Consider the following 22,601-nt stretch of genomic DNA (forward strand, 5'->3'; position numbering starts at 1 on the left):
ACAAAACATTTCATTTTAGATCGCTTTCAAACATTATAATATTAAAATAAAAAAGAGAAATTATTCAACTTAAAAAAAAAAAGAAATAGACGTACTTGCTACATCGGAATTTACATTCTTGTCATTGGTTTATATATATTTTTCGACAGGATATTCCAAAACAAAATTATTTAAACCAATTTGATGAGGAAGTTTTTTAATGGTACCTGTAAAATAAGCAATAAAAGAGTGGTTTTTTTTCCAATTTTTATCGCAATTAAAAATAGAGCACATCATTATTTACGTTAGTTGAAGCATTAGTTATCAGTTGTTTAGTTTATGATCGCTTAATTTTGAATTTAAGGCTATGGCAATGTGAGCATTGAACTTATTGTTTTATGCTAGAGTGCGAAAATAATCATCAAAAACTGAATGGAGCGATCAACACAGCCAAGGCACATGGCACATGACCAAGAAATATATACACTTCACCTACACCTACTCCGACATGTGCCTTGGTGTGGGTCCTGTCTGCAGAAGTGGTAGTGTCCACGGCGATTCCGCAATGGCGTCTCCCCAGCTGGCACTGGCTGAAACGGCTACGGCTATCGAAATCGCAATCGCAATCGGAGCTCGAGAGGTCGGATGGGATGGGGCCGGTGTTGTCGGTATGTTGATAGGGGTTGATTTACTGACTCTCATCCAAATTGAAGTGACTTTTGCGACAGTGTGAGCGGGGAGCTCACACACACGACCGCGCAGCGGAACGTCTTGCACATGACACTCGGCTTAGAGGGTGGAGTCTTGTAAGTCGATTCGGCGAGGGGCTCAGGATAAGCCCGTGTCCATTACACAGCCCATTTGGCTGACTGCGGTCACATGGCCGGCCCACTGCTCGTACATAACGCCGCCCCACGCACATCTCCCGAATCCCGAATACAATCCTGCGGTTATATTAACCAGTCAGAGCGCAAAGTCATTTGCAGCAACGACGCCAACGTCGCCGACGGTCGTAACTCAGCCAACCACCCACCCGCCAAGCCACCCACCCCACCACACCTCCCCCACTCCGCTCTTCGCACACATGGCAAATTTGCGGCATCAAGAAGTCGCATTTTTCTATGCCCCCTCCCCTCTGGCTCTCACTCGCGCTCTCTCGCTCTCGCAAGTCCCGCCGGCTTTGATGTGTGCGTGAGCCTAGGCCACGCCCCCGAGGCAAGGGAAACTCACCACTTCCGGAAATCCCGCACATGCGCTCGCTCAATTTCGAAAACGAGTTTCGAAAAAGGAGGCTTTGGACCTTCATTTCTCAGTCTGTCGACGCTGAAGTTGTAGACGGCTCATTCGACTCGGCCACTCAGAACAGATCGGAAGTCTGCTAAGCAGCATTTTAAGATATTTAGCTGATTTGTCAGGCTCAAGAAAAAATCAGGTAAGTTTAACAAAAATTCAGGAAAACAGTTACGCAAAAGTGTTGTTTCCAGTGAGCATGGACGGCTTCTGCAGTAACAACGGTTGCAGCTTCAACAGCGGATACTCGCAGTACCCCAAGGGAAGCCGCTCTGGGGCGTGCTGCAATTGCCCCGGGGGCAACTGCCCCCGCATGGAGGCGGGGAGCAACGAGCGCCGCGGCATGAGCCAGCTGGGTTGTCCTGGCGGCAACTGTTGCCCCGGCGGACACTGTTCGTCAGGCAGAAGCCGCTTCAATCAAGACTGGCGGAACGGTGGACGCTAGCACTAAAGAGCTGGCGATTCCACGCCTGTCGAATCCAGCACCTTAAAAATGCGCTCCAAGCTACAAAACAACAAGTTCATTCCATAATCCTTAGTATTTAAACAACTGTTTAAAATGGAGGATGCTTTTGTCGAATCGAATCGGATTGAATTGTCACCCACAAACTCATCCAGCTACCCTTTGAACTTGAAATCCTGCATAATATCTTAATGTACTGTAGCCCCTGCGCTTAGAAAAAGAAGCAGATTTAGAAAAATAATACCGATTAAATTGCGTGTAAAAAGAAAATATAACTGATATCCTAAAATCCTAAGTATTTAGGACATAAGAGTTATTTTATGCAACACTTTGTTTTTATGGCCATTGAGAGATATAACACTATCTGTAAATTAAGACATTGATAATATGTTATTTGTTGAAAAGTACTCTCGACCCTAAAAATTATATATTATTAATTCAGACCGGTTGATCTCGCCTTCTGTTCTTCTTTTCGAATTTCTTTCCACATAATCGGCAAGAATTTAAAACTGATAATAGCAAGATTAACAGTCCATATATGAGTGGTTTAAAGTTTCCGAGATTCTGTCATTCATCCAGACAAGCAGACTTGGTTGGATCGGCTATAATGATGACCCATTTTCACATATACTCCGCACCTTGAAAAATTGTTTGTAAAATAGGAATAAGTTGTGAAGAACAAAATATGTACATATGGGAAACTCTCTGTATAATAATTAGGCATTTGGGATATCTGTGTAGATGATTTTAGGAAAAACAAGAAAGGAAGCTAGCTTCGGCAAGCCTTCATGCAGCTATGTATGATGATTTTTCTATTATTGTTTATATTTTCGACTATTGTTCATATGGCAGCTATATGATATAGTCGTCCGATTTTGATTATTTTATTCGTCAAGAGTTGTTAGAGAACTCTATATTCCAAAAATCATGCTTGTCTGATGAAAATCAACAATGTTATAATTTTATTTCCGTTATTTATAGATTTTTCGATTTTTCCTTTGGCAGCTATATAATAACGTTGTCGAATTTTAATCAAATTTTTTTCTCGATTCTAAATATTTAAAAAACTCGATGTTCTAAAACTCACAAAACAACGACGTTGTAATTATATTTTTCGCTCTTTCCTATGGCAGCTATTGTATATGATAGAGTTATTATTTTGATAACATTAAATTCGAAATTCGATAGTAGTTTAAAAACATCATCTGAAGGAAATCCAGTCGATCTGATCAAAAACAACGGAGTAATAATTTTTTTTTTCAATTTATCGTATGTCAGCTATCCTATATAGTCGCCCGATCCGGCCCAATCCGATTTTTGGCCTAAATTATAATACTCTTTGCTCTGCAAGGGTATAATAACAAAACAGAAACATTAAAGTACCATCAAAATTGTTTCAATCCCAATAGTCGACCGTGAAAAAAAAGCGCGACACAGCATTTTTGGTTTGTGGGCATAAAAGTGAATATGCGAATTTGGATTACTTAATTAATTACGTTTTCAGACGTTTCTTTATCAAACAGTTTATTTATTTTTCTAAGGTCTATGACGAATTGGTGTGTAAACCCCCACCCAGCAATAAAAAGCGAGAGCGATTTAACATATTTCATTTATTAAATTGTATGCTTTAAACTTTGCATGTAGTAATGTTTATGCTTTCTATCTCACGCACTAACAATAAATATATATATACTCTATTTATATGAGTGTTTTGTAATTTATTTAAGTTGTTAAGTTAATACAGGTTGATCTTGTGTTTGCGTGGTGTCCTCTCTTATTACAGATATCAAGATTTCGATTATGTAACACTGCTCGTTCTGCTTTGAACTGTAACGCATTTAAAGTTTTTGAGCTTTATAGTTCATTGAAATCTTTCTACAAGATGGAAAATTACATTTTTTTGTCTTTAGTGCTCGGAATTTTCTTCAACAGACTGAAAAGAATACAATTGCATTAGTTGCTCTTACCGCGACGTTCATCTTCTCGTTTACTGCCACCCGTACATAAGTAATATTTGTAAATTATTATCAATGCAACATGTAGATTTTCTACAAAATACGGAATGTTTTTCTACCATGACTACCAATAAATTTATCTAATTTATTTGCATTACTTGTATAGTTTCTCATTGTTTTTCACTTTTATATTTACATTAATTTAATATTAAGGGCCTCTTGTCGTAATTGGTGGAAGGAATTAAATGGTTTAAAGCTCTGAACTTAAATAACAATTTTCCAACTTGTTTTTTTTAGAAAAATCAAATTTAAGTTTCAGCACAGTTGCCTTGCTTTCCTTTGTATATGTATTTATATCAATAATTTTGCAATATTTTTTTAAGGTTAATTGCAATTTGAAATATTCCGTTTATTACATTCTTTGCATTGCTTGTATTTCTTTTCGCATTTCGCAAAAAAGTAATTTTGAGAGAATCTACTTGCCTTTAGTTTAGTGTGAGGTTGTAGTGTTGTGTGCTAAAACATGTTTTGTAGCCGCAAAAGGTGCGACGATATTGATCGTGATGTGTTTGGTCTTATTTGATAGAGAATTGTTTTAGTTTTAATTTAATTGATATTTCTGGCGGTGCTTGGTTTGATTATTATTGATTTATCTGTCGAGGGCTGCTTTCTGTGAATCGATACGAAAGACACTAAGCTTTGAAGGGACTTTCGATTTTTGTGCGCTGGCCATGTTGTTAGGCTGCTTCGAAAGTCTACAATAAATAGTCAATACCTACAAAATTGTACAACGTCGTTACATAACTATAAATTGTCAATGCATTCTAAGTATAAGCAATATTACGTTTTAAATCAGCGTTTAATAAATAGTTATAAATACATAAGTGTATAAATTATATTGCAACTTGGTTTGGTATAAAAAAATTCGAATTAAAGTGTAAAATTAAATATAAAATCATATAACAGCCTTTGTTTGAAGTTAGATCAACTCATTTTGGATAAAACTATTGTATCGAAAAAATAAATAGAAGTTAAAACTACATTAAACAGTTACAAATAAACACAGTAATATGATTAACTTCCAATGGCGTACATATACATTCCGTTTAATTTTCCTAATTTTCCAATGAATTCGTCCGCAGTTGACTGTAGCATGCCTGGCACACCCTAACTGGCTTTAGGATTCGAAGACGAGATATTTCTGACTCGAAACGACTGCACTTGTTGCAAAACACTTGACCGCAATTGCGACAATGGTGCTTCCTCTCATAAAGTGTAAATCTGTAATAAATATTCCGGTTAAAAGTTGGACTCTTCACTAATTTGTTACTTCGAGGACTCACTTGATGTGGCATTTGACACATTGATCAGCTCCTTCATCTTTTAGCCAATGATCAGCCACTCCGCGACCAGGCTGTTCTGTAACGCTCCACGAAAAGATTCGCCCGCGTGCATCGCCTTCAAAATATTGAAAATTTAATAAATATTCGAGATATTTCTATGTGCAGCTTTATTGAAAAACTTACCGACATATAATATTTTGTGATCTTTTGATACTGTTAACGCAGTAATGCTAGCTGGTTCGGCATTATCCTTACGATCATACGCCGTATGCATGGTTAACTTTGAGCGGAACATTAATTGACGTTGCCATCTGAAGCCTAAAATCATCGGAAAAAATATATCAATAGAGACAAAGAATTTTTGTTAACAAAAGATTTTAAATCTCTATCAGAATTCCAAGTTGATCCGAATAAGTAAAACTATATAATTTAAGTTGTTTTCATTTTAAATTTGTAATTGTTAATGATATTTGTATATAATACATATAGAACAAAAAAATATATATACAAAAAAATATATATATGTATAAACTGCCAGTAAGGGCTATTGCTATTGTAACATAATGCTTACCTTTTCTTAAAACTTGATCGCCTTTATGCCTGTCATTGTCGATTACAACAAATCCATCAGTCAGGCTTGTATCTGATTTGCTCGGCCTTATAGAGTGTTCATCTGGGGTAATATTTAGGTATTAGTTTACGGCAACCAAAGCCTTGGCCATTCTTACCCTCATTTGACTTGGGATCACAGCTGCTTTCTTCCGCTTCTACAGTAGCCGATTTCATTTCATGCAGGGACTTTGCTCCCGATAGGGAGCTCTTCCTGTGTTCTCCTTGCAACTCCGCTTTGGCACCTGTCTCTGCTGACTTACTCGATTCACGGCTATGCTGGGATGCTTCTGAGATGCTACTTTCGGAGGCGGATTTGACTATTTCTGTGGAATAGAGATGCAGCCTTAGCCAGGTTATATACTAACGAATAAAATGGATTTATATGTAGAATAATAGCAGCTACCAATTACTTATAAAATCGTAAAGCCGCTGTTATACCAAATAATTAAATACATTTCTGATTTATGGTCACTTGGCTTTGAAATTAAAAATCATTTTGCACAGAGAAAGCTACATGAATTCTCACGAATATTTAGCAATAATTCAATTTAAAGTATGTAAATAATGCAGACATGGTATAAACCTACCCAACTCTTCCTCTGATTGGGAAAGGCTTTTTATTTGTTTAATGAGGCTCATTTTGTCGTCCTTAGAATCCTTGCCATCCGAAGAGGCAGTGTCTGGTTTGTCCTGCGAAGACACCTCCATTCCTCTCTTCAACTTGCGATCAATGGGCACCTGTGTGTGCTCCAAAGACCACATCTGCAAGAATGCAAGCCTCGGATTATTATATTTATTGCTAGGCTCTGTATACTTACCCTCACTACACCATCGGTAGATCCAGTGATGACCACATTTTGCTGGTCCCACTCGCGGGTCTGGGAGAAGGCCACACAAAGGATCTGCTGCATGCGATCCGCACTGCCCACACACGTGTTCACCATAGCCAAGGCGTCGCCATTGATGGACCACACGTGCAGCCAGGTGGCCGAGCAGGTGGCAATGTCTCCGGTCAGCTCGTTGATGGCCACGGCAGCCACCACTCCAGCATGTCCTCGCAGCTGGCGCACAAAAGTGAACCGGGTCATATCCCAGACGATGGCAGTGCCATCCCGGGATCCGGACACGATCACATTGTAGGCAGCGCTGGCGGCCAGACAGGTCACGGCTTCGGTGTGGCCGTGCAGCGAGTGCTTGACGGCGAGGCTCTTGCGATTTGCGTCAAACTTCCAGATGGTCACCACCGAGCTCGTTCCGGCCGTGACAATCATCTTGGCGTTGGGGCAGGCACAGGTCAGGATCTCGCCGGAGTTCTGTGCCGATGCCTCAGATACGAAGGACGCCCGATCCGTGTCGTAGAGTCCCACGCGAAGAGAGTGGTCGGCGAAGCCCCAGGCTATGTACTTCGTGTAAGAGGGCGGCATCATAACCTTGTTCTGCTCCACAGCAAACACAGTCTTATCGGGCTGCAAGATTTGACCGACGGGACCTTTCAGCTCCTTGATGGGCTGAAGACTGGGCTTCAGGTTGTCCAGGTTGTGGAAGAACAGTCGGTCGGTTTGCAGCACGGTGCTGTTGCCCTGAATCAGAGCTGTGGGATCGATTAACGCCGAGTGCCGCGAGCTGCCCATCTTTTTAGCAGGATGCGCCTTTTTAAACAGCTGCTTTGGAATCTGGCCAAAGTTGTTAATGAAGCCAATGGTGGCATTCTTTTTGAGTGGATCGTCAATGCTGCGACGAAAGAATGCAACGGAATCAGAAAAAAAACATTTTTCGTAGTTCGTTTTGTATTTACTTGTAGATATCCACGTTTCCCTCGTAAAAGAGATGGTGGAACACGTTAACGGCATCGACGGCAGCCGGTCCTTGTTGCTTGCAGCCAAAGATTAGGTCGATCCACTGCAAGTAAAATCGTTGAATGACCCCAAATAGTAAAAAAAGAACAATCTACGCTTACCAGATGTAAGTGCTGGCTGACATAGTCACACTCCAGAGCGCTTCTGTGCAGCCGGATGAACTCCCTGGGATCGTGCTTGGCCCACGGCGGCAGGATAACGTGGTTGAGGGTCTCCCCGTTCTGCTTGGTACCCAGGTCGAAGCTGTTAAAGTTGCTGAGGAACTCGGGCAGGTAGAAGAACTCCGGGATTAGCTCCTTGACATCGGCCATGTTTAGTTTGGAGGCAGAGAGCCAGGCCTCCTTGATGCTGTGAAACATGCGGTCCGCTAGGTCGAAGTGTCCGCCCTGCAGCTTCAGGAACGGCTGCGTAAAAGGCTCAAGCCGCACCAGATACGAGCATACGATCATCGCGGAGCTGTAGTGGGTGCCGTAGTGGTAAGGGGGCGTCTCGCCGTGCGGATCGTCCCACTCCTTGAAGCGTTTCTGGAACTGTTCCAGACGCTCCTCCGCTTGGCCGCCCATGGGGCGCGAAAAGTCTCGGAAGGTCTTGGGATTGGTCAGGTCCAGCTCCTCTGAATCGTAGTCGGCCAGGATCCAGGGGAAAACGGGATACTGCATCAGGTCGTTGTAGCTGCGCCCAGCCAGAGTGTTCAGGTGCATAAGGTACTGAAAGTTCGAAATCTCGCCACGCACCCAGCGCTGGGTTACCGAGGTCTCGCCGATCAGGCCGCTGAAGATGCCCGCAGTCTGCTCCACGCTGGCCGTGCGCTTTTGTCCCGCCACGGATTGCTGCGCGTTGTCATTCAGGGCAGTGGCCAGAGCCAGGAAACGCTGGTTCACCTTGTTGCGCACTTTTCGCGGAAAGCTCAGCAGATAGTTGCGTCCATCTTCAGAGAATATTTCAAGTGCGATGGGCTGAAGCAGGTATCGCCGCTTGTGCACCTCGCGAATCTCCTCGTAGGCGAACTTCGAACACTGCCTCAGCTTGTGGCTTACGGCTCGTGAGGTTGTCGAAGAGGTTCCCCCGGAGTTGGGAATGATAGGCTCGTAAGCTCCTGGCGGCAGCGTGTCTATGTCGCGAATCTCGCGGTTTTTCAGCAGCGTAAACCCATCCACAATGTAACAGTGCTCCTTGCCAAACAGCAAAAGCCCTTCGAACGTGTCCAATCCCTGGACTCTTGCACATCGGAACATAAAGCTGATCTTCTCTTGCTCCTCAAGTAAGCGCAAAAAGGTCGTCTCATTGTCGCTGTTCATCGAGGTGTCCTCCTCCTCCTCGTCGTCCTCCGGGGCATTGCCGTCCACTGACTCCTGCGGATAGGGAGCCGACCCATGGCCCACGAGCTTCGGTAAGGCCAGGGGCGGTGGCGTGGAAGTGGAGCTGCTGGCCTCTAGGCGGTGGGAGTGCACTGCTTCCAGAGAACTCTGCTGATGAATCACATGCTGTTCCGCCGCCTCGGCCAGGATGCGGGGCTGCTGCGGACCGTGCAGCGCGTACGTCTTACTGTCCAGGCTGGACGCCACTTTGTACTTCAGCTGGCGGTTGTCGGCTAATTCCAGCTCCGGTCGGTATGGGTAGTGCAGGTAAAACAGATCGTTGCGCATCGTCTTCTTGCGCATCCGGTGGGGTCCCTCGGTGGTATCCAGAATCCACTTATCCAGTGAGCAGCTGCCGGTGGTCTAAGTGAGTTAAAAAAATTAACATTAAATAGGGTTTGAAGTGAGGTGGGGTTCCAGGCTTACCTGAAGATCCATAGTGGGACAAGAAGGTCCCCACAGTCCCCGCTCACGGGTAAGCTCCGTTTCCGACTGCACCCAGTCCTGGTAAACGTAGCGCTGCGTGTGCAGCAGCATCTGCTGGTACTGCTTGGCGCGCAGGTCCAACAGATCCTTTATCAGCTGCACATGGATTGCAGTTGACTCGTAGGCGGCCTCGCGGCTTAGTGTTGACTTGGTTCGTACCAGCTCCTCCTTCTTGGTTTTGGTGCGGCTGGTCAGGCGGGAAAGTCCGCCGGTTACCTTTTGAATTTTCGACTGGATCTGCGTGTGCAGCTCCCAGGGGGCGCGGTAGGTGGCCTTGCGTTCCGCCTCCACATAGTTGAACCACAGCTTAGAAGCCAGCTCCATCACCAGTTCACGCGTGGTCTGCAGGTCAGGTGCCTTGGAGTTGGGCGGTGGGGCCGTAAGGGAGACCTTGAAAACTTCCTCGATGGCAGGCTTCTTGCACACGTACAGCTCCTCCCAAACCCGAAAGGCAGCGCCAACGATTAGGTTCCGACCTTGCAGCTGATTGAGGTCCTCATCTTTGGGCTCTGTCGTCTCCGTCTGCGGATTAACGTGCCAGGTGGTGTTTCGGCTGGTGGCCGGCTCCAGGATGATTTTCATGTCGGCTGTCAGCTGCAGCAGGCAGTAGGTGAGGCATCCAATGAACTCCAGCTCGTGGTTGCCCGCTCCGAAAATGAGCAGGCGGTGCTGTATGATCTTGTGCAGTGCCTCAAGCACACTCATTTGGTCAGCCCGCGAGTCGTCGGTGGGGCGGGAGAGCAAAAAGAGGATGCTGCGGTTCAGCGAGTGGTGCAGATGCTCCAGCGACAACGACGAGGAGCGCCTTTTGGCCTGAACTATAAGTTTGATCACGAAGTCGAAAATGTCGTGGGGGTTACGGGCGAGGCAGCCCTGCCACAGCTTGTCCACGATGCGGGCGGTTAGGTAAAAAACGTTCGGAGCGATGTGCTGCATCTGGCTTTGCAGTAGAGGTACCAAGGGCAGGGCAGCCTGTTCGCCTACAAGAACGTCGGCGGCCAGCAGGTGATCCATTAGCGCAATGATTATCTGCGTCTGGTACTGAACCTGTAGAGGCAGTTCCGCCGAGTCCGGCGCTGCATCCAGCACAAGGTCGATTACCGGCGCTAGCTTGCCCTGCATGTTCAGGCCAAGGGAGTCCACCACGATTACGCGCAGGAAGTCAATGATGCAGTTGCACACCGGATGAGTGGTTAGCTTGGGCTGTTGGGCTCCATGCAGGGACTCCGGTGGTGGCAACGCAAAGCTGCTCCCGGCATCGTCCGTCGGGGTTGATGCTCCACTGTTCGGCTCTGATCCCGGATTACGAGTCGCCAATGGAAAGAGCACGGCCACGAGGGAGGTGACTACGTCGCCGGCCATCATTACTGGCGCAAAGTCGCTGAGGTTCTGGTACAGGCTGAAAAGCAGTTGGATGATGGTTTCCGGGTGGCTGTGCAACCAAGGGGCGCACTCGCCCCCGTGAACGATTCCGCGCACCATGGCCAAGAGGACGCACACAGCCTCGGGGCAAACATTAAGCTTGGGCAACTGCGTGTTGGCGGAGACGGGAGCGCCCCAGAGGAACGACCACACTCGGTCAAGGTCGAACTTAGTGTGCTCGGTAGCTAGCACTTTTACAGGCTGCCCCATGATCAAGGCCGTTATTAAAAAGTACAGCTCCGGGACATCCAGGTGGTGATGCATAAGCCATTCCAGGAGCTGGAAACCTGAAACACGGTCAAAAAGTACACATCACAAAAAGGTATTTAATATGGTAAACAAATGTTTATTTATTGTTATGTTTTTATTAAAAAAATGGAACGAGATTACCCAGTATGTCAAAATTCAATTGCGACCAGAATTTGAAAATTGACCCTGCGATTTATGTTGTTGAAATCATTTACTAAATTGAAAGCTTTTCTCCACAAAATGTTAAATAATAAATATTGAAATTAATATCAAAATTTTAATTTTAAGGGCTACACCACCCTCAAGGAACGCAAATGTATTTCGGTCTGAATCTAGTTATATGCTCACCTGGTATATTCAAGGCCGCCGCTCGCACCTCGCCTGCGATCTGTGTGGGCAGATGCTGTATGGTGTTCTGTGGGGTGGCTACAATCACTGTGCCAGTGCCGTTGGTCGGGCGCTGGTTCAGCTGTTGGGCACCTAAGCCTAGCATCTTCCGTTGGGAAACCATCTCCGTGAAGCGAAGGTAGCCGCCGTTGTGGGTGGCGTCCCTGAAGCGCACAAGGAAACTTTCGTTGGCACAGACCACGACCAAGATGCGCACCGCGATGATGACGGTGGTAAAGTGGACGTGGGGCTGCATGAAGAGGAGCAACCAGTCCATGCCCAGGGTCTTGGAAATGTCGTCGCAGATAACATAGTTCACGGTGTTTCGGGGCGTGAAAAGAAGTCCGTGGAGCAGGGAGAGACAGCGATTACGCAGATAGATGTTCTGGGCCACACCTCCATCCTGGTCTTCACTTGGGTTCTTCATACTGGGTAAAAGCACAGCCCGCTCCTGTCCTCCATTATGAGCCTGTGGTAGCTTGGCCGCAACATACTGGCCAAAAAGCAACAGGTCGGTGTGCCTCGGCTGCCCACCCAGTAGAGTCTCCAGCAGACTGAAGAGGATTTCCCGTGTCGAGTGGTCTTGGATTTGAGTGATGATGTGCAGCAGTTTGACCAGGAGCTGCAGGTCCCGCATTATCTTCACGTTCTGCTTTTTGTCGCTGGACTCTACCACTAACTCAAGCAGATGCTCCAGCAGGGAGCGGAGTAGTCCGTTCGGTGCGTTATGCCAGATCTCCAGGTCACACAGTAGGTCCTGGAAAGCCGTCACATTCGGAATGGCCGACATGTCTTGTCCGCTGCTCACCGTTCCCACCAGACCGAAGGTCAGGTGCAGAATGTGCGAGTTCAGTAGATGTTTTTTCTTCTTAAAAAACATGCCCAACGTCTGGTAGCAACGTTTCCTGTCCATCTCTGCTTGGGCAGCACGATTGCTCCGCACCACGCAGGTCAGCGCCTTGACTCCTGCATATAGGGACTCCACGTCTTGAGCCATGGCAATGATGCCGAGGAGCACGTTGCAGCCGCCCACAGTGTCGATCATGGCCGAGACGGGATGTGGGCTGAACACTCTTACTCCCAGGTAACCCACAACCACGCCGCCTAGGGAGCGACCAGCTCCTGCCAGGTGCCCAGCAGAGTTGTGCAAAATTCTGGAAGAGCAGGTTTATCAGGGTTGTTATCGAGTTCGTTTCTTCATCGTTTCACTTACTTTATGGGCGTGGCATTCTCATGTGAGTTCATGTTCAACTGCTTGGCGATGCTCTTGTTATCCGCCCGGCTGTACACCTTCCGGATCTTCACCAGCGTCAACTTGGAAACCGCTTTAGCGTTAAGACCCAGGAGGACGCGGTCCTCGGGCACCAGGGGTGCCAACGACTCCGCCTGCTTGTTTAGCTGCGGAGCTTGGAAGCGAGCCCATGTAGTGGGGTCCCAGTTGGTATATGGTCTGAACAGTCTGCTGCGTGAGCACATCTTCGATAAGGTGGCACACGCCCTGCTTCCAACAGAGTCGGGAGTAGCGACGCCAGATTGGGGGAGTACCGATGTATCCGAAAATCTGAGTGGCCGACGTGAGGCTGGCGTTGCCTGCTGCCGGGTGCTGGGCGATGTAGTGCAACTTTTGCGTGTGCATAGGCACTCCGTCCAAGTAAAGGAACAAACTCGAGTTCTTCAGCACGGCTCTGTTCAGCACGACGACTAGGTTATGCCACTGGCCCTCGTGCAGGAGATCGGGACACCATATGCGGGCAATGCCGTCATCCGATCCTTCGGGCTCCCAGTCACCAATACCTAGAAAGTAATCTTTTTTTTAATGCGATCATAAACAAAGTTTAAAGCATAATTTATTTTAAAAGAAAATGGCTAGACATCAATGTGTTTTTTAGGTTTTTTGCATTTTTAGGTTACTTTGCATTGCAATTACACTATTATTATCTAAGGTCTAAATTTTCATCTAAGTGGTTAACAAAGACGAGTAAAGTTTGAGGAAACCAATACCCTTACTTACTTTTTCTTGGAGTGACCAGGGTCTCCTGGGTAGATACAACAATAGCCTTGTCCCGCGCCGACAGCAAAATTGACAAGCAAGCCAGGTTCTCCTCTCGGGGATTGTGAATAGTCCGCACCAGGGTAAGAAGCCGGACGCAGTGCGGGTCCGTCTTGGGGTCTGAGAACTTTTCTACGCAAAACCAGGTGGAGTACGTGAGCCCTGTTTGAGGCGGAAAGATGCGATCGCCGGCTCCGATGCCTCCGATGGTGTTGGCGTCGATGGTTCCGCCGGCGGTGGCAGTTGCCTGAGGCGCCAGTGAGGGCAGGTAGAGGCAGCCGAAGCCCTCGGCAGACATGTCGAGCTCCACGAAGGGGGGCAGCGTGCTTGATCCATGAGCTCGAAAATCACGCGGCGTTGTCATGGACACCAGAGTCTTTATCCGGGTCAGCGGGACCGGTCCGCCGAGCTTGTAAGGCTGCTGGAGATCTATATCCGCACAACAGAGCGGGTCGCCCAAGCGCAGGAACTGGCGCAGCTCAGTGGGCTGCAGCGCCTGGGCAGCCAGCCGTTCCAGGATGTACTGCATGGGCACGTGCAGCGGATGCGATTCTTCCGCCAGAGCTCTCCGCGTCAGCTTGAGCAGCTTCTCGGCCAGTCCGTGCTCGCACATGATCTGCTGGTTGCGTTCGTTGCGCACCAGGGACTTGATGACTTCGCTGAGGTACACCTGCAGCTGCACGGCCTGCAGAGGAGCTGAGTCGTGTTCCACAGCGGGCAGGAGCTGTAGCATGCAGATCACCACACCCGGGTGGACTATCCGCGGCTCGGGACTGGGCTGCGTGAGATTCAGCTGGCTGGGGTGCACCGGTGCCGCCAGCTCCTTGCTTGGTGATCGCAAAAGCGCTGGAGGGTCGCTGACAAGCGTTATCACGCCGCTCAGATTTGGTACCTCAAAATTGTCCAGCGCAATACTGTAGAGCAGCCTAAATACGACGCAGACGTAGGACAATGGATAGGGAACGTCTTCAGAGAATCTAAAGGAACAAAACATATATTGAAATATGTTAATAATAGTAAAATTTCATTTCATTTGCGGAATATTAGTTCACTTTAACTTATACTTTAAGAAGGCCTGTAATAGACACGCTACACTCTACTAGCCTGGTATAAAACGCACCAAAGTCGCTACGCCGGCTAATAAAGTTGTTGTTGTTATTAGTGAGTTTGCATTTAGATGACAATATCCTATAGTTATAACCTATCTGATACCTTGAACTTTTTTCCCGCAGTTATAATAAATGAAATCGATAAACTATTAAATTAATCGGTAAGGCAATATTTAAATAGAAGTTTATTCAAATTCGTAAGACTATTTCTTTGAGGTGCCATATATCTGGTTTTCTTTGTGAAAATCATAACAATCCAACAAAATCATTTTCAAGATCTGAAACGGTTGGGAAAAAAATGGACTTGCTTACCTGACGCTCAGAATATCTCCGCTGAAGATTTCATGGTAATACTTTAGCAGCGGTTGCTGCGGCTCGTGCACGCCTGAAAAGTCCTGCAAAACAGAGGACTTTCCAAAGCACCCTAGCAGCCGAAGAGTATCACACAATGAGCTGCTGCTAATCTCCTGGTGAAAGAACTTGGCGTTCGCCGGCTCAAATCGCATGGCTGTGGCCAAGGTCTGAAAGACGATTTGCAGTAGCAAAATGAGATCCTGTTGTGGAATGTCCGGTTGCGGCTGGGCCATACTGCCGTCTAGAGACACGAACACACTGGTGACGTAAACGAAGCCGCCCACTTTGCGGAAGACGGTCCGAGTGCGGTGCGAGTCCTTTAGGCATCCGAGCAGCATGTTGAGTATCTGGATCTTGAACTCCACCTGCAACGGGCTGACGCTGTGCATCAGGGAGAGTATGTGCAGCATGTCGTCGTCTCCGCCGGCGGAGAGAATCAGCTCTCTCACAATTCCGAGAGCCTGTGGTCTACAGTGTTTGAACTTCACTAGCTCGTGGACGCTTTTTGCGCCACTGTACTCGCGAAAGAGCTGGGCATTGCTGCTGGCCCCACCGCCAAGGAGCATTGTAAGCGCCTCCAGGACATATTTGCCCATCGTGTCTAGCAGAGTTTCCTCCGTGTCCCCTTCCAGCTCGACCACTACTGACTCGTCGCCCTTGGTAATCTGCAGCACGTGGGCTGCGTATCGAGTAAGGCAACCGACGAAGATTTCCAGAATACCCACTTCGCGGTAGACGTCTTTGAAGACAGTGTTATGGCGCAGTATGTTCAGCAGGGTCTTCAGACATAGAATGCTGCAGGGCGTTGATTGGTTGTGCTTGAGTAGAAGCGAAAGGCTGATCAGCTCCTTGCACGGGACGAAGTTAAGCTGGAAGACGATGAACTCCAGAAGGTCGTAGAATTTTTCCTGGATTTGCGGGCTTTTTAAGTGGATTCGCTCCGCGAACGAGCTAAGGGTATGCTCCGATTCTAGGATGAAGTAGTTGGCGTTTTCCGAGTGGTACACCCGCGAAATAGCGTCCAGGATGGTGCAGCAGAGAGCCGGCGTCGTAGACTTGAGGAATACGTTTTGTAGCACCTGGAAGGCGTACACATTTCGCACGCAGGTCTCTCGAGAGGTGGCCTGCGGGAGCTGGAAGTTCTGCAGCTTAAAAGCCGTGTTGAACTGCGAAGCTGGCGGTCGAAGCTCGTAAAAACCACACATGCACAACGAAGAGATCATCAGAACCAGGTTGCGAATAGCCGCTTGAATCTCCAGAGATTGGCTGCGGTTGTTGTCAAACCTTGAAATAAATATTGCTTAAGAGGAGCTTAAGTTGGCAGGTTATTCTCTTACTTGAGAAGAAAATCGCTTAGAAACACGTAACCCTGCGAGGCGCGAAAATCATCCATTAATATCTGCGAAACCTGGCTAGAGTCCTTGAGAAAACAGAACACGGTGACGAACATTTCGACGATTTCCAATGGATTTCCAAACGTCAGGCGTTGCATATTGTCTACACAAAGAGCCATGCAGCCCTTGGCTAAAATAATTGTAACAGGATTAAATATGAAATTGCATTGATATTCGATCTAAATATATATATTGATATATATCGCTGTTGTTTTTTTTATGAGATGTTTTCTAAACATTTAGTTATTAGTTACTTTTTGTCTGTTCGAATGAAAAAATCTTTTATTTTTATAGCGAACATTCAACTTTATACTTACAATGTATGTAGCTTACGACGGCATCGGTAAGACCGTTTCTTGATATCGTGGTCAGGATTTCAGCAGCGTTCTTGCGCCACACAATATTGTGAATGGGACACGGCGATGTGATGGCCGAAAATAGCAGTGTCAAGTCGTCCATGCGGGCAAGTTCCTCGGCGGGATAGGGGTAGGAGCAAAGCTTGACCAGCAGCTGCACAAACACCTTCTGCAGGAGAGTGCGTCTTTCGTGGGCGTTAAACTCACTCACTGCCCCTCCGTCTACAGTTGGCTCATCATCCTCGACTATTGGCAGATCGAAGAACAAATACAGGCACTTCACAAGAGTCGAGGGAACCGCGGCGGCAGTCATTACCTGTAATCGCAAGAAAAATATACCTTTAAAGTGGCTATGATATATAATAAAGCTAGTGCTGTTTTTTTTATCAATATACCAAGATTTTTTCTTAAACATATTAATATTAAAAAAAATTCTATCTTATGTGTTAGTTAAGTATTCAAAAACTTCCTCTATTCTACATGTCAATAATAAAAACTAATATAATTTTTTTGAAAGAATTCCTTTCTAAATTTCATTTACAAATTGTGTTTTTATGACAACTATGTACCTGTAATTTATTACTATAAATTACAAGAGTGTAAGATTAATAACATTGTGGTTTTAAACATTGTGTTGTCAGGTCAAGTTGGTTTATTTTAGGCTTTTTCTGAGTCACAATACTTTAGAACCAAAACAAAATCCTACATATTGTCATATTACAAACAACATTTATTCTGTGAAATGAACCAGGTTTGGGTGTTCTTTAAGCTAATTGAGGTTGTGCTGGGCATTATGTGCATGTTTTTTCACATGCGGGGCTCATCGTACTGGCCCGAGCGAATTCCGCACATCATCCTGTACTGTGCCACGTTTCTGTCCTTCGCAGTGCTCGCAGCATTGGGAGCTTTTCGACTGATGCTGACCCGGAGTTCCGTGCTCTCCTCGCAGCTCCTGCTCACGCTGAGCGCCGCGATCGCTCACTACTTGTGCGGCGTGCTGATAATGCGGACCGCGATGCTGGACCCGCACTTGACTGCTATGAACTCCAGCATCGAGTACCTGGAGCACCCGCACTTCGCACACTGCAAGCAGCAAAGCATTGCTGCGCTGATCACAGGCACCATGTACCTGATGCACATGTTCCATGTGTTCGACCTGCTGATGCGGATGGAGCCGGGGGACTGGCGGCGCCAGGCGACAGGACGAATGGTCTCCGTGAAATTCGAAGCCACAGCGGGCCGTACCGCCGGTTTGTTTGTACTTTCCAAGCCGGTGGACGACCTTCTGTGCCGCTGCTGCAAATGCTACTTCAAGTTGGCCCACTCCCAGCCACTGCGCTTCCGGCTGAACGCCGATGTGGATCAGGTGAACTTCGTGGCTCGCATGTGGCAGATCTTGGAGGATGCACGGATCAAGTTCTTCACCCTGCATCATGTCGAGAGCGACGAAAGCTTTCTGTCCACGCCGACGATAACAAGTGACTCTGAAATTTTGCCAGTCACTTCCGAGTACGGGGCTTCAATGGAGGAGGGGGATAAAGGTCTTCGAGCATCATCCATCTGGCGTGGCCCCAGTGATTCTTCTAGCATATGGGCCCAGATCGAGGACAGAAGCACATTTCACGTCGCTTCAAACAGGTCGAGTTTGAGCAGTGAAGCCACTATGAAGCCGGCGCAGATGGATCGCAAGATCAACCGGCGGATATCTGGTTGGGCAGACAACGACAGAAGGGAGAAGTCTGAGATCCTGCTAGTGGAGCAGGGGTCGAGCTATTCCCGCCTCAGAGCGATGAGCAATGCTGAACTGCTTCAAAAACGCAAATATGAAGAACAAACTAAGGAGGCTGGTGAACAACCACAAAAAGAACCAAAAGCATCAACTCGTAATGCTAATGTTACTGATGAAACCAAGATAAAAGTGGAGGGTGCTTCAAAATTGAACTATTCTTCTGACGACAAAAATGATTTAAAAGAAGTATCTGATGTCAGTTCGAGGACAAAGGATTGAATTAATCAAGGCACGTCGACTCTGCAAGCACCAAGCAAGTAACTTGCTGACTACTTAGATACTTAGTAAATTATTGTTTTAAAATAGCTCCTTTTGAATTAATAGAGTTACTTGTGGGTGTATGATTAGTTTCATTTAATGAGTATACATTTTTGGTCAATCGTCTGCTATTTCTAAACGTACATAGCCAGAAGGATTTAATACCTTTTCAAATATTATTTTTAAGGCTTGATTTAACTCTTCAATTTAACTTACTTGTATAAGGGATACGTCTCCGTTGGCCAGTAGGTTTAGGGTTGCCAGCAGCATCCAGCCGCTGCTCGTTTCCTCAGTGGTTTCCACCTCGAGAAACTTGACGATGGCAATGGAGGCCGCCTCCGTGCTCTGATTTGAGGCTCTCTTGCGGATTTCGCTGACCATGAGACGGGAAACTTGCTGGCAAAAGGCGACCACATCCCAAAACTTTTCGCTCATGTCGTTTGCTGGGCAACTGCTGAATACCTGCAAGATGGGGAGTTAGGGGCGATTTTCACCGACCGAAGCTGTTCACTCACTTTGCAGAACAGCGGCAGCATCTCGTAGAGCTTGTCGTCGCGCTCCTGCTCGCTCAGCGGTTCCCTTGGATGAGTGTACTCGTTGAAGAGCTTCTTAAGCGTGCTGAGGCTCACCAGAACTCGAGCGTCGATCAGGGCCTCCTCTTCGGTCCGTCCGTTTGCCGCGGACGAGGCACCGAGATCCATGGCGGACCTGTTGCCTCCGGGCAAACTGTTGTTGGCGGCCCCAGTGCTTCCGCTGCTGCCACTCCCGCTGCCTGCGGTAGCCGCTCCACGCAGCTTACGCATAACGTTCATCTTTGTATGGATTGGTAAGCAGTGTGATTAGTCTGCAAAACCCAAAAAGAAGTTAATGTCAGCATAAGCTCTTTTATAAGTAAAGCGTTCTTTTCTTAATTTAGAGGTTGGTATTCAAACACATTGTAAGTAATGCCATTACAGCCATTTTCTTTCTCCGATTTATGATTAAGAACATTTTAGAAAGTGTTTTTCTTTGGCTGTAAAAAATTTTGTTTTTTGCCTATCCTGCGGATACAGTTTTTAGACTTCTAGTGCTCTTTGGCACTAAGTGTACAACTAACTGTCCACAGTAATTTAACAAAATCATGACTTTTTCGTTCACGAGTTATATCTCTTTACTTGAGAATGTCACAGATTATAGTATATGAACATATAATACTTATATATACATATATATATTTACTAATATAAAAAATCTGAAAACTTATAATGTAATCCAGTTGTAAAGTACATATGTATATGTATATCTAAGCTATTTGTGTGGGGCATAACACTTCAGCGATTTATTTACACCACACCGAAACTATCACAAACACTTTAATAAAGCTGCTTAAGTCGTTTCTAAATCACATCATTGCACATTGCAAAGAGCGTTATTGCTTGTTTTCGCAGCTATTCTATTTCTGCTGCCGCCGCTTAATTAGCAGTCGCTGGAGGTGAATCACGCAAAAACTGCCATTATTGTATTCCATGCGATTATTTACTTTTCGGGAGTGAATGAACGTACGTTGGCGTTTCACACCAGCACAACTGGGGGCGACAACAGCAACAGCAACAAAAAAACAACTGTATAGTATTTACATTGGCAGCTAAAATTTATGTTTATGAGCGACACAGCTGTTCGAGGTTTACTTATTGCGCACTTGTTTGTTTACTTCAACTCCTTTTTGGAGTGGTCTTTTGGCTTCACCGTCTCTTTTCGGCAAACGCATTTGGGGCAGTTAACGGCCGCTCTGTTGCTGCTTTTGCAGGCTTCGTTTAGCTCACTCTTTCGTAGTCGCTCTTTGTTTTGCTCCAGTCAATCGCGATTCCACTACAATTTTATTGATTTTTCTTTCTCTCTCGCGATGATTCGCTCTCGCTCTTTCTGCCACCCGCCTCCTTCCATTTACAGCAGACAGGTCGAAGTTGAAAATTTTCACAGGCAGTTTTTTCAATTGTTCGATGTATTCACCACTTACTTTTGTTTACCATCGAAAGCATTTTGCTTAGTGTGTAAGTTTGCACTAATTTTGGCTCTTAATTCGCAGGTTTTACATTTTGTTTCTTGGTCGAAAAATTGACAAGATTTTTTCTCCAGTTAGACTCTATCCTCTCTTTCATGCAGTGTTGGAAAGCGTCGTCGTCGAACCAGCTGTTTAGAATTTCTCACTACCTCCACCAGTGTTGTTAACTTGAAGTCCCTAGGGTTGCATTTGGATATTAAATCGGCGGTTTATTTTAATGTCAACAAAACTGATAACAGTGATGTTGCGCCCATTACATATAGGCGTTAATTGAGCATACGATTCTAAATCCGAGGTAGAAAATGTTATTTCTGAAATGTAATGCAGCCACGAGGTCGTATAATATTAATTATATGATTACTGCTTTATACATTTTTTATACACATTTTTTTTACTTACTGGGTTACTTACATTTTTCCACAAATAAGAAGGGCCATAGAGCCATTGCAACAGTTTCCTCTACTGCATGGTAGAATTATACAAGTTAGTGTCGTCCATGGTACAATTATACTTATTACTTATTATATCATGCTCTACTGTTTGTACATGTTGCCTTCCACAGGTTAGCCAGGTTAGCTTATTATAAGCTAGTTCTAGCATATTTGAAACTAGAAAAGCTTGTAAAATTTTCATCTTGCTTATAACTTAAAATATAGCTTATTTTAAAATTCATTTAGCTAGTTTTATATGTATTTGCGACATCAACGGTTTGTTTTGAAAGAAAAAAAGGCTCTATTGCATGAAAATATCGGAGCTTATTCTTTTTTTCCCGATGGTTATGTCCATTTCATATGATCGTGAATTTATGTTTAATCAATATGTTGGCTGATCAATCATTTGGAGTTGTGAGTTTAAATTAGGCGTTTGCTAAAAAGCCGAAAGTGAAAAAATACGTCATGCTTATAAAAAAAAATGCACTTTTGTTTGCTTGCTTTTTAGCACTTTTTTTTTTTAATTTTAGCTTCATCTAGCTTATTTTTTTCAAAAATCTAGCCTATAAGGGCGATCAAAACCTGGCAACACTGTTAACACGGGCTATTGCCACTCATTACACTGTGCGACAAAAAAATGTTTAAGTTGATTTTTTCTTATTTTTCAGTTCTACTAACCAAAATAAGAATATAAGTTTGTGGATTTGTTAATATCAATAGCCAATCAGCTTTTACGCACACTCAAATGTCCCAAAAACGCGCGTTTTTGCATATTTCACAGCCTTATAATCACATATTGGGAAAATATTTTTTCACCGTTATAAGCGTTAATGCAAGTTCAATATCTATTAATTAAAATGTACTAAGCAAATATACCGTTAGGCTTTTATTACAATGCTTTAAAAAATGGAACTTGTTACGCGAGCATACCTCTGAAAAATCAAAAAAAAAAATAAGGAAACAAATTCACTTTTAAAAAAAATAATAGTTTATTGGAAGTAAAAAAAAATTATATTTTGTGTTAATTATTTTCATAATAATAATTTCATACAATTTACCATGAAAAAAGAAATCGTATCACTTAAAATGTGGCATAAATATTTTTGTGCATAATTTATGCACCTTAACAGAAAACAATCAAAAAAGTAACTTAAACAAACATATTGTTAAATTTTGTCGCACAGTGTTATTGCTGGATCTCTTAGGAGTTCAGTTGAAGAGTATAAAAATCAAAATAGTTTTTTGGTATAAATATGGCGAAAAATTATAAATGGTATTTTTTTCTAAATGATTATATTAGTTGTATTATTATATAAGTTTTATTATAGGCCGAGCAATAATTGATAAGATCGAAAAAGTACGAAAATAAAATAAAATTGAATTTCCGTACCGTAGTTTGTTTAAAGTATTGCAACGCAG

The 22,601-nt window shown here is 45.0% G+C and overlaps 3 protein-coding genes across 3 annotated transcripts; 2 read left to right on the forward strand and 1 right to left on the reverse strand.

Annotated features, from left to right (window-relative positions):
* Nucleotides 1-1,279: 1,279 nt before the first annotated feature.
* LOC108088103 lies at nt 1,280-2,058 on the forward strand. The gene is made up of 2 exons (XM_017185756.2): nt 1,280-1,411; nt 1,464-2,058. The coding sequence occupies exon 2, from the start codon at nt 1,469-1,471 to the stop codon at nt 1,712-1,714; it is 246 nt and encodes an 81-aa protein (XP_017041245.1). The 5' UTR covers nt 1,280-1,411; nt 1,464-1,468; the 3' UTR covers nt 1,715-2,058.
* A 1,269-nt stretch (nt 2,059-3,327) lies between these two features.
* LOC108088113 (WD repeat and FYVE domain-containing protein 3) lies at nt 3,328-20,865 on the reverse strand. Its single transcript, XM_017185763.2, is given in 20 exon segments — nt 3,328-4,968; nt 5,031-5,145; nt 5,214-5,348; nt 5,602-5,703; nt 5,759-5,965; nt 6,230-6,404; nt 6,461-7,373; nt 7,438-7,541; nt 7,600-9,219; nt 9,283-11,051; nt 11,362-12,554; nt 12,614-12,810; nt 12,812-13,194; nt 13,412-14,427; nt 14,872-16,197; nt 16,251-16,437; nt 16,625-16,979; nt 18,927-19,172; nt 19,226-19,554; nt 20,707-20,865. Coding segments are annotated over 19 exon segments (10,506 nt in total). The 5' UTR covers nt 19,523-19,554; nt 20,707-20,865; the 3' UTR covers nt 3,328-4,802.
* Nucleotides 17,352-18,791, forward strand: LOC108088114. Its single transcript, XM_017185765.2, has one exon. The coding sequence runs from the start codon at nt 17,406-17,408 to the stop codon at nt 18,669-18,671; it is 1,266 nt and encodes a 421-aa protein (XP_017041254.1). The 5' UTR covers nt 17,352-17,405; the 3' UTR covers nt 18,672-18,791.
* Nucleotides 20,866-22,601: the final 1,736 nt, after the last annotated feature.

Source organism: Drosophila ficusphila, unplaced genomic scaffold (genome assembly GCF_018152265.1).
Source record: "Drosophila ficusphila isolate 14025-0441.05 unplaced genomic scaffold, ASM1815226v1 contig_636, whole genome shotgun sequence".
Classification (NCBI taxonomy): Eukaryota; Metazoa; Arthropoda; class Insecta; order Diptera; family Drosophilidae; genus Drosophila; species Drosophila ficusphila.